This window comes from Nilaparvata lugens, chromosome 11 (genome assembly GCF_014356525.2).
Source record: "Nilaparvata lugens isolate BPH chromosome 11, ASM1435652v1, whole genome shotgun sequence".
In the NCBI taxonomy this organism is placed as follows: domain Eukaryota; kingdom Metazoa; phylum Arthropoda; class Insecta; order Hemiptera; family Delphacidae; genus Nilaparvata; species Nilaparvata lugens.
In genome coordinates this window covers 28,409,833-28,425,666 of record NC_052514.1, presented here as the reverse complement: position 1 = coordinate 28,425,666, position 15,834 = coordinate 28,409,833, and the positions used below count along the sequence as shown (strand labels likewise).

Sequence of the window (15,834 nt, the reverse complement as noted above, 5' to 3'; positions counted from 1 at the left end):
AGACTATCAAATAGTCATATTAAAATAAATTATTTTACATAGATATTGTCCATTGCAATGAATAAGTTGTCAATAAATTTATGAAGAATCGCTACAAATATATGAATGAACTATTATTGCAATGTATAAAGGTGCGTACAGACTTTCGCTCTGCTCCGCAACCGAACGTCACTCCAGCAGAGCGATTGATGATCGACCGGGGAGCAACAATGGTTCGACCGGGGAACGCGAGAAGATCTAACATCTTCCGTAACGTTCATGATGGGTGCGTGGGCGGCGCGACTGTAGTTCGATGGAGGAACGAGGGCGGTACGAGGGAGGAGCGTGCTCGGTGCGGGTTGGAAGAGCGTATATGTGTACACAGCTTAATATGTCAACGCCGGGATGCACTAACCTTGATCAACTAACTAGAATCAACTGATTGTACCTTGTTGTCATTAAGCTGATCCATGTTTGAAATTATTGATTGTATTTTTCATATGTTATACGTCTGAGATATGTACAAAATATTGCTAAGGGTGGTTACTAATGTCAGGACAAGTGTGTTAAACAATCAATCTTAAATATTTTGTTGTTTATTTTTTCACTTTTTATCATCATAATTTGTTATTAGTGATTTATTTATTGTAATTGGTTGTTAGTTTCATGTTATAAGCTACTGAAAACAGCTGTTTTTCGTTCGAAACCTTTGGCGTGAATGTCTTTTTCGTTCAAAGACATGTCTATTCACACATGCTCGACACACTTGACCTGTCGTTAATGACCACCCTAAGCCTTTCAAAAAGAACAGCAATAATTGTAATTTTCAAGTACATATTCATTTTCAATATCTAATTTTTTTGTACTCCTTGACAATAACTCAAGTGTATCTGACAAATTGTTGTAACAAATGAATTTTCTCTTTTAGAAATCTGGCTCAGTGAAAATTCCAGAATATTCTGGTTTAGATTTCTATAGAGGAGATGTTGAGAAACTTATCGGTCAAAAATAATCAAAATCATGTAGGTTATTCAAATTAAAGTATCATGAGATGTTGAATGATCGATGTCTTTTGCATTAGAAAATCTATTCTTTTTAAATTATTTGATAGCGCACATTTTGCAGTCTTTCTTTATGAACTTTGCGATAGTTTTTTTTTGTATTGTCCTATCATTCCACTGACTTTTTTCATCAAATCAAACTAACATATTTCATCACGTTTCTATAGCATTTTAATTCATCTTAATTCTTGCACTGTATTTCTTTATACATGTGTTGTATGTACTATGTTTGTTGTGAATTGTAAGCATGTTATGTAGATGAATGGCTTGTTTTTTAATGAAAATAATAGTTTTAATTGACTCCAAGCAATTGTCATAGAAGTTTGATCAGTACTAAACTATCAAATTGCTGTACACTTTTTATAGCACCTAGCTAAAGTTTATCGTACAATTCTTATTTTGATGAAAGTTAACCAATTTTTCTTTCAATCGCTAGAAAATTGTTTTCTACCGATTGTATTTACAATTTTCATTTCTGATGAAAGAAGTCCGGTTGTGGAGTCTGGTCTCATAAAATGTCAAACTATCTCAAGATAAAGTTGGGTTTTTTCTGGCTCAAAATTACTCAAAAATTTCTAATTAGTAGAGACTGAAGTGAAATATTTCTGTTTACAATTAGTTTTCAAACATCAACATTTAAAATTTCCAGTTTTCATTCGATAGTTTTCAAGTGAAAATTGAACTTGAAAGTGAAACGTGAAATCATACCTCATTATTTTTTCGAAACTTTTATTCATCAGGGAGAGAAACAGTTTCGGGCTATGCCTGTTGTCTTCTCCCAATCATATTATTGTATGATGTAATGATTTCTGATTGTCAATAATTGGAATAAATAAAATGGATAAATAAATAAACAAATAAACTTCATCTGAAAAATATTTTATTTTTAAATAACTGGAATAGAATTTTCTAATTTAGCAGTATGTTTGTTGTTGATAGGCATGGGTAACACCAGGCAAGTACGCATTGGTAGGAGCAGCGGCTCATCTAGGTGGTGTAGTGCGCATGACCATCAGTCTCACTGTCATCATGATTGAAGCCACTGGCAACATATCGTTTGGCCTGCCTCTCATGGTCACGCTTATCACTGCCAAGTGGGTCGGCGACTTCTTCAATGAGGTAGTATCAACCTGAAATATCAACAACTGTAAAAAATTGAGAAAAATTTCATTCTAAATTCAAAATGGTTTGTTTTCTTGGTTTTTGGTGTGAATTGTTCATTTCAAAATGTGACTCTCTAAACCTAAATTTTTGGATCGTGTGCTATCATAGTTTTTGAAATCAAGTTATCATAGAAGGAAGCAACAATGAGAGTATACTGATTAAGAACAAAAATATGTTGGGCAAATTGAATTATTGGTTTTTGACTTGCAACGAATTGACTGACTTTGAATGTTTCAACAACTGAGGGAATTCTTTCTAACATCACAGTCTCAACGAGATTCAGATCTTCTGCAAATATATGTACCTATAGGGTTTGGTTTCAATTGAAAATTTCCTTTAATACCATAGCCCTAATATAATAAGATCGAGCTCATCTAAAAATGTATATGTAAGGTCTAGTTTCAAAATGTACATAGAATAATTTCGAAAAATTGCTTGATGAAATAAGTGCTAGGGAGAGTTGTTCATACAGAAGATTGCTAAAATCTTCTGCTGTCCTCCTCCTACTTCTCCTCCTCCCCCTACTTACGGAAATCGTTTTTAAAATCTATTTACTAGCTTAATGAAAATCAATTTCAATTTTACATTCTTATCATATTCCAATTGACTTTTTAAAACATTTTTGACAAGTTATTTGCAATATTCACATCCAATAGTTTTATCAACAGTGCTGTTTCTTTCATTTAAAGCTCAGTACCAAATCGTTTTTCAAAAACATTAGGTTGTATTCACATCCAGTTGAAAGCTTGATCAGCAATGCGTTGTTTCAATTGATACTTGCTAATTTACATTCTCCTCTCTCTTTTAACATATTTCAATAAACTTGTTAATTTGTTGGCAGGGTCTCTACGACATCCACATCCAGCTGAGCGGAGTTCCCCTCCTGGCCTGGGAGCCCCCTCCCCTCTCGTCGAATGTGCGCGCGCATGCGTTCATGAGCTACCCGGTTTACACGCTCAAGCCAATCGAAACGGTCGGCCATATTGTCGACCTACTGAAAAACACCACTTTCAACGGGTTCCCGGTCACTGATACCGAGCATAAGATCGAACCTAAGGTTGGTATTTTCATCAATAGAAAGCTTTATTTGTCATAAGGGACATGCCCTATACAAAGAGTTGTTCACGAACATCTATAATATTGATGAATCTGCTTTGTGCCATTTTTGAGTGTACCGGAAACTATAGGTGTTCGTTACCTGATAGAATAGAAAAAACGTTATAATGTATTTAAAGATAAATACCTGCTTATTCATTTTGTTAGTGGTAGAGCATGAGATCTTCAGGGGCTTAGCTGCTTTGTTGAACGATGATATTCACGCACCCAAAAGACATTTTTTTCATAGCACGACGTATACTTCTTTGGTTATTCACAACACTGAACTATATGAATATTGGAGGTACCTCATAAAAAAAAATTATCAACTTCTGCCTACAAATTTCTCCTATCTTCTCGTGTCGAGTTCTTCTGCCAAGTGGAAAGACCCAATTCACCCAATCCTCACATAGCTGGTGATCATGGTCATTGTGACCAACTGAAAACTTTGGGACTAATGTCATCTGAGTTATTATATGAGAAATAATCTATTTTGGGCTTTGGAATGCTCTTACAGTTAGCCTATTTTTATTAATACAAAATAATCCTATTAATTATTTGATGAAAAGACAAAACTCAAGTAGGATAACATGTACCACATATAGTAGAATGAGTCGATAAATTCTTTCAATATTATCGATTTATTGATTTATCAATATTGCTGGTGACAACGATAATAAATTATTGATATTTCTATTACTCTCATAACGATAACTCTCATTCCAGCTCTTATTACATAACAGGCCTTCCAGCTACTTTTATAGAGTATACCAAACAAAAAACCATCAAACAGAATCCGTTCTGGATTACAAGAATTTCATTCCTGAATATTAGCCTTCTTGATAATCAGAAAATACAAAATCTTCAAATTATGAAGTTTAAACTGTGCAACTTCGGCACCGTACATACAATAACATTGTTTTTGAAAATGTTTATTTTCAAATTACAAACTTGATTAGCTTATAATCTAAATTCTTCTGGTAGGACATTTCACAATATTGTTAAAGCTTTATATTTGGCTTTCTTGCTCTGGTTTCTTTTGATATTTTATAATATTTGCGATGGAGTGCTGCTTCATCCATGCATTACATAAAAATAGTACTCCATTAATAATTGTGGATAGAATATAAATTGAAAAATATTAAGCAAATTATTGCTTTCATGGCATTCAGCACATTTATAACACTTATGTAAAGTGCATTGAACATTTAATGACACAAGTAGGACATAGATTTTTTTATTATTATTTGGTAAATTAAATTTTATAAATTTTTCCATTCTGATTTTCGAATTAATTCATTTTTGACGTACTTGATTCATAGTAGATTTTTCTTACACCATTCAGTTTGATAGCCTTGAATTTTATTAATTACAAGGTTCCTTTGAAATACATAAAGATTGGACATTAAAATATGTTCAATAAACAGGTTACATTTAGTGTCATTTATACAATAAATGATCACTACAATACGAAGAACAATTATATGATTGAATTTTATTAATTACAAGGTTCCTTTGAAATACATAAAGATTGGACATTAAAATATGTTGAATAAACAGGTTACATTTAGTGTCATTTATACAATAAATGATCACTACAATACGAAGAACAATTATATGATAATACAATAATAACTGCATGAGGAAATTGACTCTACTGATTATCTGGGGTCCATTTACTAGTAGAATAAGGAGAGCATGAATGAAATTAAGGTCGTTGATCTGTTTCCAGTAGACATTGTTTGCTGATACGAATTCGACGTCTAGGATTGATACTTTGAATGAAAGTGTTGGTCATAGGTAGGATGGCAATATCAGTAAGCTCCTTCAGTCGGGTAAATGAGTCGTTCTGTACCAGACTTACTTGAGAACCGGTGTCTTTGAACTCCAAATCTGCAATTTTGACACAAGCATAAATTTGAAAAGATGTGTTTCCTCCTTTAACGTCCTCACATTCTTCCAACAGGGCTTCGTGAGTATCCTCCGTGAAAGCAATGTAGCCTTTTTCTGTCAGGTCGTGTTGACGCTTCATGGAACTGTTACTAATGGACTTGTTGTTAGTAACAGTATTATTTTTAGGCGTAGTAACCTTCTTGAAGCGGATATGTTTTGGATGCAGCCTGGGATGAGCTTTATGCACATGAAACACACATGTACCTGCTGATGACAGTCCTCCATTTGTAGTGCGGGGTTGGACGGGACGGGTAGCGGCAGATAAGTCTAGTCAGCTGGATTTGTCTTCATTCCATTGGCCTCTGCTAACAGACTGCTGTGGATTCTGTGATGCTGAAGACGGTTGATCACCAGTTGTATTCTTATTCAGCTGGGCTGGTGTGCTGTTACTGTAACGCTCCTTTTGTGGATGTTGAGTGGTTGGCTCTAGTACTTGGTTGTTGCTGTTATGCTGGCAGTTGAAGTTGCTACCTGACCTGAAACCTTGTTGTTGAGACTGGCCGAACCTACGTTTGTCCTCCTTGTGATTTTGTTCACGATGATTATAATGGTCTTTGTTAGTTTTCTTACCATAGTCATCACTTTTTTGAATTCTCCACTTCTGCCTTGATAATTCACAACATTATCTGGAGCAGTGGTGAATTGCTCACGAAATTGTATTGTTTGATTTGGAAGATTGTTGCTGGCTGGATTTTTGTTATTTATGGCTTGAATCCTATGAAGACAATTTTCCAGTTCTTTAAAGGTAGTGATAGTACCTGTTGCAAGAGCTAGTTGGACATGATAAGGCAATTTCTTAAGGACCATGTTTGCAAGATTTGACTCTTGTATAGGAGTGTCAAGTAGAGAATTCTTATATCTGATCTCAGCTGCAAAAGATGAAAATGAATCATAATTTCTGCTATCATACTGGGAGCATATTATTTCAGAAAGTAGATTTTGTTGTCTATCAACTGACCAGAATTGACCTAAAAAGGCTTCTATGAATTCTTTCAAATCAGTGAATTCATTGGCTCTTCCTTGAAGAAACAGCAGTGGTTCATAGCGCAGATGAGTTGCTAGTTTCAATTTCCAAACGGCCCATGGAATTGCCACTAGTTCATCAATAGCTATCAACTGATTTGAAAATTCTCTTAGAGACATGCAATTAGCCGTGTTATCAGAAGTTGAGAGGTTGGAGAACAAATTTGATACACTTACCAAATTGGTGGCACAAGAATTACTCTTGCCATATGAATTAGATAAACGATTTTTTAACTGGACTATTTTATTGTTGGCAGACTTGAGCTGTGACTGTAGAGCACTTTCCGTAAAGATTAAGTCTTCTTCAACTTCTTAAGATCAAATTTATTAGAACTAATAGATTCTTTCAACTTAGTTTGACCTAACTCAACATCAGCAAGCTTTGATTGAAGATTAGTTTTTTGCTCATCCAATTTGTAAATGTTGGCTTGAGTTTCAACAACAGTTTGTTCCCCTTTTCCATTTAGTGAGGTGCAAACTTCATTGATTTTGACATCCTATTGTTGGCTATGGATTTTTTATCTACCTTCAACATTGGCTTCTTGAGTAGCTAGAGACTCATTCATTATTTTAGTGAAAGTGTTTTGTTTCTCATCAAATCCATTTTGGAGTTGAGTTAAACCAGTCTCAAATTGGAGTTGGAGATCTACTCTGGTTTGTTTAATCTGTTCTGTTGTACTAACTTCAATTTGATCCACCCTATTATTTACTTGAACTAGTGAGTCAACAAGTTGTTTTTTAATAGAACTGATTTCTCCTTTCATTATGGTTACATTACCATTAATGACCTGTGATGATTGCTGAAGTCCTTCGATTTGCAGCTTATTTAAAGTATTTGAAATGATAAAAGTTTGAACTCTACCTCGTCCTGATGTAGGATAGAAATGCTTTCGTTTTATATAAAAAAGACTCTGCTGAGTCATCTTGTTAGGTAGGACATCAAATAAAAAAGTTACTCCTAATCTTAGAAACATTTATAGAATTATAATGTTAAATTTTAATATTATTCGTAAGTATTTTTCCATTTTAATAATATCCTCTCCCTCTATAATGATCCCTTTTTCATCTTCACACTGTTACTGAACATGTAATTGAGGAGGAACAATATTGCAAAAATGCATGAAACTGATTTTTGCCAATCCCGGGATCAGTCCCCGGGATCCCGGGATTGATATTGGATAATCTCGAAATACCGGGATTGGAAATCAATCGCGGGATTGACATCCCTAGCTGGAAGGTTCCACCTCGCCTGAATATGTAATTTAACCCTTTCGCACTGAAACTTCAGATCTATTCGTTCACAATTTTACAATGGTAACAACAGGTAAAATATTGTACCACTTTCTCTTGCTGAGGGTGATGTCCTCATGAGGTCTAGCTTTTTGCATGTGTAATGAGACTGATGATGATGAGAAACAAGTGGACCTACAGATTTAGTGGGCTCCGAACCTTTGTATGTGATTTTTAGACTGATAAATTATATTCAGAGGGGCCTCTACAAGTGATCATCCTTCCAAAGGGAGTAGCAGGTACTTGAATCTTAATTTTATGTAATCGAAAGCTTATCAACTCGATAACAGAGACAACTGCTTCCCGAAAAAACAATAAAATTCCAATTATGATGTGATGCCATCATTTATGACGGCTGTTATTATCAATATCAGATAAATTATATTGTACTAGCAACTATAGGGATATCCACGTTATAATGACAGTATTTGATTACATTGGTATTGCTATCCTTGTCTATCATACGACAAAGCATCCTTTTCCAGCTCTTTAACTTTGCCAGATTTAATCTCAATTATAGAAATTCATTATTTAAAAATATATTTTCTTGATGAATAAAATGTAATTGATTATTCTTAACAAGAATAAGCGGTTATAAAATTTCATTAGATATACAAGTATCAGCTATCTTCTGTAGAAGGCAGAGAATCGGCAACGCTTTTCTCCTATCTTTATCCAATGCCATTATAACGTAGACTTCACTATAGCATACATTAAATATTCTGTTCTCAAAACTATTTCATATCAGTTTTTCAATTTCCACGGTGATCATAAGTTTTGAAAATTCTGCACTCGTTCACAAAAGCTTTGGGTCCTATTTTTAGCGTAAAACTGTGGCTCATATTCCTCGAAATTGAAACCCTGTGCCTCGAAACGCGTCTGAAATTTACAAAATATGTGCGTAAAGCTTAATGTAAGAGGAAATTTTTCATCATTAGATTATTGACCAATAATTGGAAGAAATTTTACCTTAATGCCATGTAGGCTAATATATTAATTATATTATAATTGATTTTATTTTGTTTAAACTCAATTGAAAAAGAATTAAAACTATTGCAGAATGGCAATGCAGTTCGAGGTCAGTCGTTTGGCCGTCTGCGAGGACTGATCTTGCGGTCTCAGCTGATTGTGCTGCTGCAAAACTTGTCCATGTTCGAGGGAGATGTCTTGTCTTCCGATCTCACGCCTCACTTGTTCCGCAACGAATATCCTCGGTATCCTACTATAGAGGTAATTATTCCTCATATTATAATTCCGAGTTTGCTTCAATTGAAGTATTATCATTCTTGAGTAACTCATTTCTTCAGAAACAAAATCCTACAGATTATAACACATTAATTTTGAACATTCTTCAATATTGAAAACCTTTATCGTTCAGTAGCTGATTCTAGGAGCAATAACATTTTTCAATCAATCTACAATTTTTCATGGAAATACATTGTTCATTGAATATCTGTCATGTTTGTGGAGATAACTGTAGAGCCCATCATATTGATTCAATTTGACTTTTTAGTTTCTGTTCTTCTTGGTTTAAATAAGTCGACCATTTTTGTATGTAACCCTGTAAAATTTAAGAGAGTACTGTAATTTGTACAGCATACTTGTTCAATTATTCTTTTTCTGTATCCATACAAGCTGTTTTTCTTTACTTTTAAATTATAAAATGGTATTATTTACAGAATATGAACTAGGATTGCATCTTTGCATATACTGTACTCCTCATGTCTCCAACTGTTATTTCATGAATCTCCTTTTATATATATATATATATATATATATATATATATATATATATATATCTTTTATATATAAGTTTATTTATCTTTTGTAACTCATTTTCTTCCTGTAACTGGGCACCCGCCGAAAAACCTTTGGGTTTGGCAGGACCCTCAACTGTTTGTATTGTGAATAAAAATGATATATATATATATATATATAATATACTCAGTATATATATATATATATAATATATATATATATATATATATATATAATATATATATATATATATATAATATATATATATATAATATACTCAGTATATATATATATATATATAATATACTCAGTATATATATATATATATATAATATATATATATATATATATATATATATATATATTATATATATATATATATATAGAAAGTATGAGAAAGGGAACTCAGTTCCCGAAAATTTCCCCCATTTCTAATGTAAGTTTTTAAACTTAAAAACTTACATTAGAAACGGAAATTTTCGGAAACTGACTTTCCTTCCTCAACCGAGCAGTGATATATTTAGATAGTATATATAGATATGTTTTTGTTTAATAAATATGAATGTTATGATAAGTAGTTATGTTAGTCAATCAACTCGCATCCAATTGCTTTTTTAGGAAGTACATGTCCCTGCGGAGAAGAGTGGTTGCCGCATAGATCTTCGTCCTTTCATGAGTCAGTCCCCATACACTGTTTCTCTGGTGAGTTGGTTAAATCGTTGATATATTCAACCAGAGTTGATCAATTGCCATGCAAATATTCTTCCTGTGAAGCTTCAACTATTATAACTTATATAATTTGAATTTTCAATTTTTCTATTCGAATTTACACTGGAAAGAGAGGAAAAATGGAATGATAACCAAGTTTGTAGCACGGTTTTTACAAATTCATGCACAATACATTGTTCATTGAATATCTGTCATGTTTGTGGAGATAACTGTAGAGCCATCATATTGATTCAATTTGACTTTTTAGTTTCTGTTCTTCTTGGTTTAAATAAGTCGACCATTTTTGTATGTAACCCTGTAAATTTTAAGAGAGTACTGTAATTTGTACAGCATACTTGTTCAATTATTCTTTTTCTGTATCCATACACGCTGTTTTTCTTTACTTCTAAATTATAAAATGGTAGTATTTACAGAATATGAACTAGGATTGCATCTTTGCATATACTGTACTCCTCATGTCTCCAACTGTTATTTCATGAATCTCTTATATATATAAGGAGATTATTTGTATATAATGATATGTATATAATGATATGTATATAATGATATGAATATAATATGTACAATGTATATATATATATAATTTTCGGGAACTGAGTATATTATATATATATATATATATATATATATATATATATATATATATATATATATATATATATAGAAAGTATGAGAAAGGGAACTCAGTTCCCGAAAATTTCCCCCATTTCTAATGTAAGTTTTTAAGTGTTTTCAATCTATTTATATCGTGTCTCCTGTTTTCATTTATATATATATATATTATATATATATATATATATATATATATATATAATATACTCAGTATATATATATATATATAGAAAGTATGAGAAAGGGAACTCAGTTCCCGAAAATTTCCCCCATTTCTAATGTAAGTTTTAAGTTTTCAATCTATTTATATTGTGTCTCCTGTTTTCATTTATATATATATATATATAATATATATATATATATAATATATATATATATATATATAATATACTCAGTATATATATATATATATAGAAAGTATGAGAAAGGGAACTCAGTTCCCGAAAATTTCCCCCATTTCTAATGTAAGTTTTTAAGTGTTTTCAATCTATTTATATCTTGTCTCCTGTTTTCATTTATTTATATATATGTATATATATATAAATTAAAACAGGAGACACAAGACATAAGTAGATTGAAAACACTTGAAAACTTACATTAGAAACTGAAATTTTCGGAAACTGACTTTCCTTCCTCAACCGAGCAGTGATATATTTAGATAGTATATATAGATATGTTTTTGTTTAATAAATATGAATGTTATGATAAGTAGTTATGTTAGTCAATCAACTCGCATCCAATTGCTTTTTTAGGAAGTACATGTCCCTGCGGAGAAGAGTGGTTGCCGCATAGATCTTCGTCCTTTCATGAGTCAGTCCCCATACACTGTTTCTCTGGTGAGTTGGTTAAATCGTTGATATATTCAACCAGAATTGATCAATTGTCATGCAAATATTCTTCCTGTGAAGCTTCAACTATTATAACTTACATAATTTGAATTTTCAATTTTTCTATTCAAATTTACACTGGAAAGAGAGGAAAAAATGGAATGATAACCAAGTTTGTAGCACGGTTTTTACAAATTCATGCACAATAAATTATTGACATTTGTATATGTTTCTGCATTACTATATTACAAACGTGTTCGATGCGTCCTACAGTTTTTTACTCAATTTATCTTCATTATTCTAAACTAAATTTTTGTATTTGCAGGTTGCTTCCTTACCTAGAATATTTAGATTATTCCGTGCCTTGGGACTGAGGCATTTGATTGTCGTCAACGATTACAATGAGGTAATTATTAACAGTCAATTTTACTATCTCATTAACAAATATATTGGATTGAATATTCATGTAAGCTTTTCAATCTGTCACTAACTGCGATATTTGAACTATGTTATTCTCACTTGTAATACAGTCGTGCAGTCATTCTTCCAATAATAAGTAGTTGTATTGGAAATGAGCCCAACTTGTCCAATACTGGTCTTGTCTTGTCTTGACTCCTCCGTCAGTACCGTATGTAAAAATGTTCACAGTTGAAAATAGAGATTATTCTGATACTTACTGATTTTCTTGTATTTATTTGTAAGATGCCTTATATTATATCATTTGTGAATGGAGATCTTTACTGGACATTTAAAAGCTTTACCTTTGGATTCGTTAATGACATTGGACTGCCCCTGGTGTTGTAAGATTATTTATAAAAATCAACTAATAAATAATTATTGTGTAAAATTTGAGTTGTAAGATTGTCTATCAGAAGTTAGACTACGTGTTCTCGACAATCCACAACACTCACACTTTCAACAAAATCCAGACCTCTATTGGAATTGTGAATTTGTTCTTCTCTAATCAACAATTATGATTCTTTCTACACTTTAATTATTGTCTTATCTTATTGGAATTAATTGTTTACAGGTCGTTGGAATGGTAACCAGAAAAGACTTGGCTCGCTATCGAGTTTGGAAACACAGGGGCCATATGGGAGTAGAAGAACTGAGAGTCCTAGAGAAAGTCCAATGCTGAAGACAATACTATTTTAATTGAAAAACATAATCAATCAAAGATCTGTGATAATTAGTGTGTGCCTTTGTGTGGGTGATTAGCCAAAGAATGGAAGAATGAAAAATTACTCAATTTTGCATTTTTAAATATGATCGAAATTAGATTATTAGTTGGTATTTCATGTGTGAAGCATGCAAGTATAATCTTGTATTAACAGATCTGAAAAATTCTATTCATGTATACTTTATATTATACTATTATTTTATATTATTGGTATTCATCGCATTTATATTTTAATTCATTAATCAAATTTCGTATCCTTGCCTCAATGATGTAGGAAGGTGGAATTTTTCAAGGTTTGAAACTAAAGTCAATAAGTTGAATATTATTCTCGTACGTATCAAAATAAGAAATAATTTCATTTTTAAACTAAACCTTATCACATGTTATTTTCTCATTCCATTATTTTATTTGTATTTATTATTCTCCTTTGTACAGCTCTAGTTTTATATAAGTTGAATGAGTTCTATTATTATAAAAAAGTATTTTTATTTGAAGCCTCGTTTTTCCTTCTCTCTTATATGGTACTCCAGTTTTTTGGATGAGTGTAATAATTTCATATGATGTTTGAATAATTTATCCATCAATTATCTGGCTTGCTTACCATTATCAATGTTTGAGAATTTTATTAGGAGTCACAATCATCAATGAGTCGTACAGAATCTTATGATGTTATGATTATTTATACTTATAAAATTCTTATCTCACTGATCACGATTTCTGGAAAACTACTGGACGGATTGCAACAAAACGTGAAATATAGCTTCCTTATAAGTCCTAGGTGCTCACTAAAGCTGCGTTTACACTGTGTAACTTTGTTATAAAACTTTGTCATATGTAACAGGTCATATGTAACTTTTGTTAGAAAAATAAGTTATAGAACTTTTATTATACAACAAAAGTTTGATTGACAAAAAGGAATATTTGTAACATGTTATAAAACAAAAGCATATCAGTTTGTGTGTCTCTACAGTAACTATATTACCCAAAGAATGGCCATTGACTGTCACTTGGTAGCTACAAATCCGCCATTAAGATTATAAACAAACTTTATAGTCCTATCTTATTTATTGAAAATTATTTGGAAATATATTGGAAATTTGAAACTTATCACTTCTTTTACCGATTGGAAACGTATTTTGAACTTCCGATGAGTATGACATTTTTGAAGGGAAACTGATTATACTTTGATATAGGATCAATAAAGTTTATTTAAATAACACTTAAAACATAAATTTTTCTTCCCTCGGGCGCGTATAAGTAGGGTACACCTCAAGGATCAAAATTTCAAACACTCATAACTTTTGTCACAATGATCGGATGTCATTGTACCTCAGCTCGTCAAGGCGGTTCAAAAAATGCTTCATGAGTATTCATGAGACGAATTTGATAGAAAAATATAAAATTCATCCCTGAGTGTAGATTAACCAGTACTTCAATACACAAAGAAATGACAAATCAGAGCTATGTATCTCGGTAACCCATTATTATAAAAAAGACTTGATCTTGAATTTGAATTTTTTCTTCTATTTTAGTAGCTGCACAGGGAAGAATATAATCGTAATGTAAGATTCGATCGTAAAAAATCAAGAAATCGAAGATACTTTTCTCATAAATTAACGGTCTAGACAGTGCTATGATAGGGAACAGTGATTCAAGATGAATTTTAGGCAATTATGAGCTCGTAGAGGATGAATTGTCTACAATTTGGAATCAATCATGAGTTTTTAAGATGTATCAGACTCTTGATTAACAGAAAAATCGCGAAAAAATGAAAACTGGAATCGTCATTTTTGAAATCGGTTGTAACTGTCTAATAATACTGGAATCTAGAGTATTCTTCATTGTAGTGGAAAGAGAAAATACTTTTCCACATTTTGAAATTTTATCCGAAGTAGGCTATTCCACAATATGCAGCTTCGAATATGGAAATTGGTCATTCTTTATGAATTGAAATACTATTCAAAGTACACTCAAGGATGAATTTTCTATTTTTGGTCGAATTCCACTTATAATGCGTGATTTGGAACCGCCTTGACATGCTGAGAAGAATTAGCTGTGGTACAATGAGATCTGATCATTGTGTCAAAAGTTATGAGTGTTTGAAATTTTGATTCTTGAGGTGTCCTTATGCGCGCCTCTCCACTAAATTAAGAGCATATAACGGGTGATTCTCATAGAACATGATCTAATGAACTTATGTCATGATGCGAAATCTGAATGTGATGTCAATGGAGTTGCTGATGATGAATGAAGCTAAAACACAGGTGTTTCCAAAATATAAGGATCATTGTTGTCAGGTCTACCTGGAAATCTTCATAAGATAAAGCCTGTAGAGCAAAAAACTACGCTCAGAGGAATCTTGAATTTTACATTTTAATGGTGACAATCTGAAGATATTGTAAATCAAAAACTAAAATTCATCAAAATTATTTTTTTTTCCAATTTTACTTACTTTTGAAAAATTGTAACTTAGTACTCATTGAGGATAGAAAGCTCCGAATAATCTCATTTTATTAGGAATTTCATAATCTAAATAAAAGGCGGGAGCAAATGTTTCTGATCGATTACAGGATTTGGCGGAAATAGCTTGAAACTAGAAAATGAACCGAAAATACAAGGTTTCTGGGCCACTCTGTATTTAGCACAAGGAAATTTATGTACCCAAACAATATATTGAAAATCAGAACTACAATATAAAATGCAAGAACCAATGTATATTTAAAGTACTGTAGTTGCAGAAATAAGTATCATGACCTTAGCATTTAAATGAACAAGTTCAAAAATCTAATCAATTTTAACAAATAAAGCTCTCAAATGCTCTTTTCGATTAAAAACCTCAACAATTTTTAGGTGGGGGTCCACTGTACGACCACCCCAATCGCCCCCCCCCCCACAAGTCAGGGTCCTGGATCCGCGCCTGTAAGCAGCTGATGATTCAGCTACTTCCCCCACCACCTATTTCAACTCCATTCTGTTACTTGTAACATGTTATAAGTAGTAAAACTTCCTTATAACACATGTAACAAAAAGTTATACTTTTTCTTTGATTTTTACCGTCTTCATGCGGGAAAGGAAAAACTTGTTATAAAACGCGAAATTATGTTATAAAACACGAAGTTACATGTAATAAGTTACATGAATTTATAACATTTTTGTTAAAGTT

General features: G+C 32.1%; 1 protein-coding gene and 1 long non-coding RNA gene across 4 annotated transcripts in view; one reads left to right on the top strand and one right to left on the bottom strand.

The window, feature by feature from the left end:
- Positions 1-13,165, top strand: part of LOC111059733 (H(+)/Cl(-) exchange transporter 7) — a 36,629-nt gene extending 23,464 nt beyond the window's left edge. For all 3 annotated transcript variants that reach the window (XM_039438054.1, XM_039438052.1, XM_039438053.1), the window contains exons 12-17: positions 1,980-2,159; positions 3,046-3,261; positions 8,625-8,795; positions 9,942-10,025; positions 11,817-11,897; positions 12,522-13,165. In XM_039438054.1, the coding sequence (XP_039293988.1) occupies positions 1,980-2,159; positions 3,046-3,261; positions 8,625-8,795; positions 9,942-10,025; positions 11,817-11,897; positions 12,522-12,629 (840 nt within the window). In that variant the 3' untranslated portion in view covers positions 12,630-13,165. The remainder of the gene's footprint in view (positions 1-1,979; positions 2,160-3,045; positions 3,262-8,624; positions 8,796-9,941; positions 10,026-11,816; positions 11,898-12,521) is intronic.
- On the bottom strand, positions 1,904-3,706 carry LOC120353613. The gene is made up of 2 exons (XR_005572498.1): positions 3,448-3,706; positions 1,904-2,170 (listed from the first exon to the last, which is right to left on the bottom strand). It is a non-coding gene; the product is annotated as an uncharacterized LOC120353613 (long non-coding RNA).
- Positions 13,166-15,834: the final 2,669 nt, after the last annotated feature.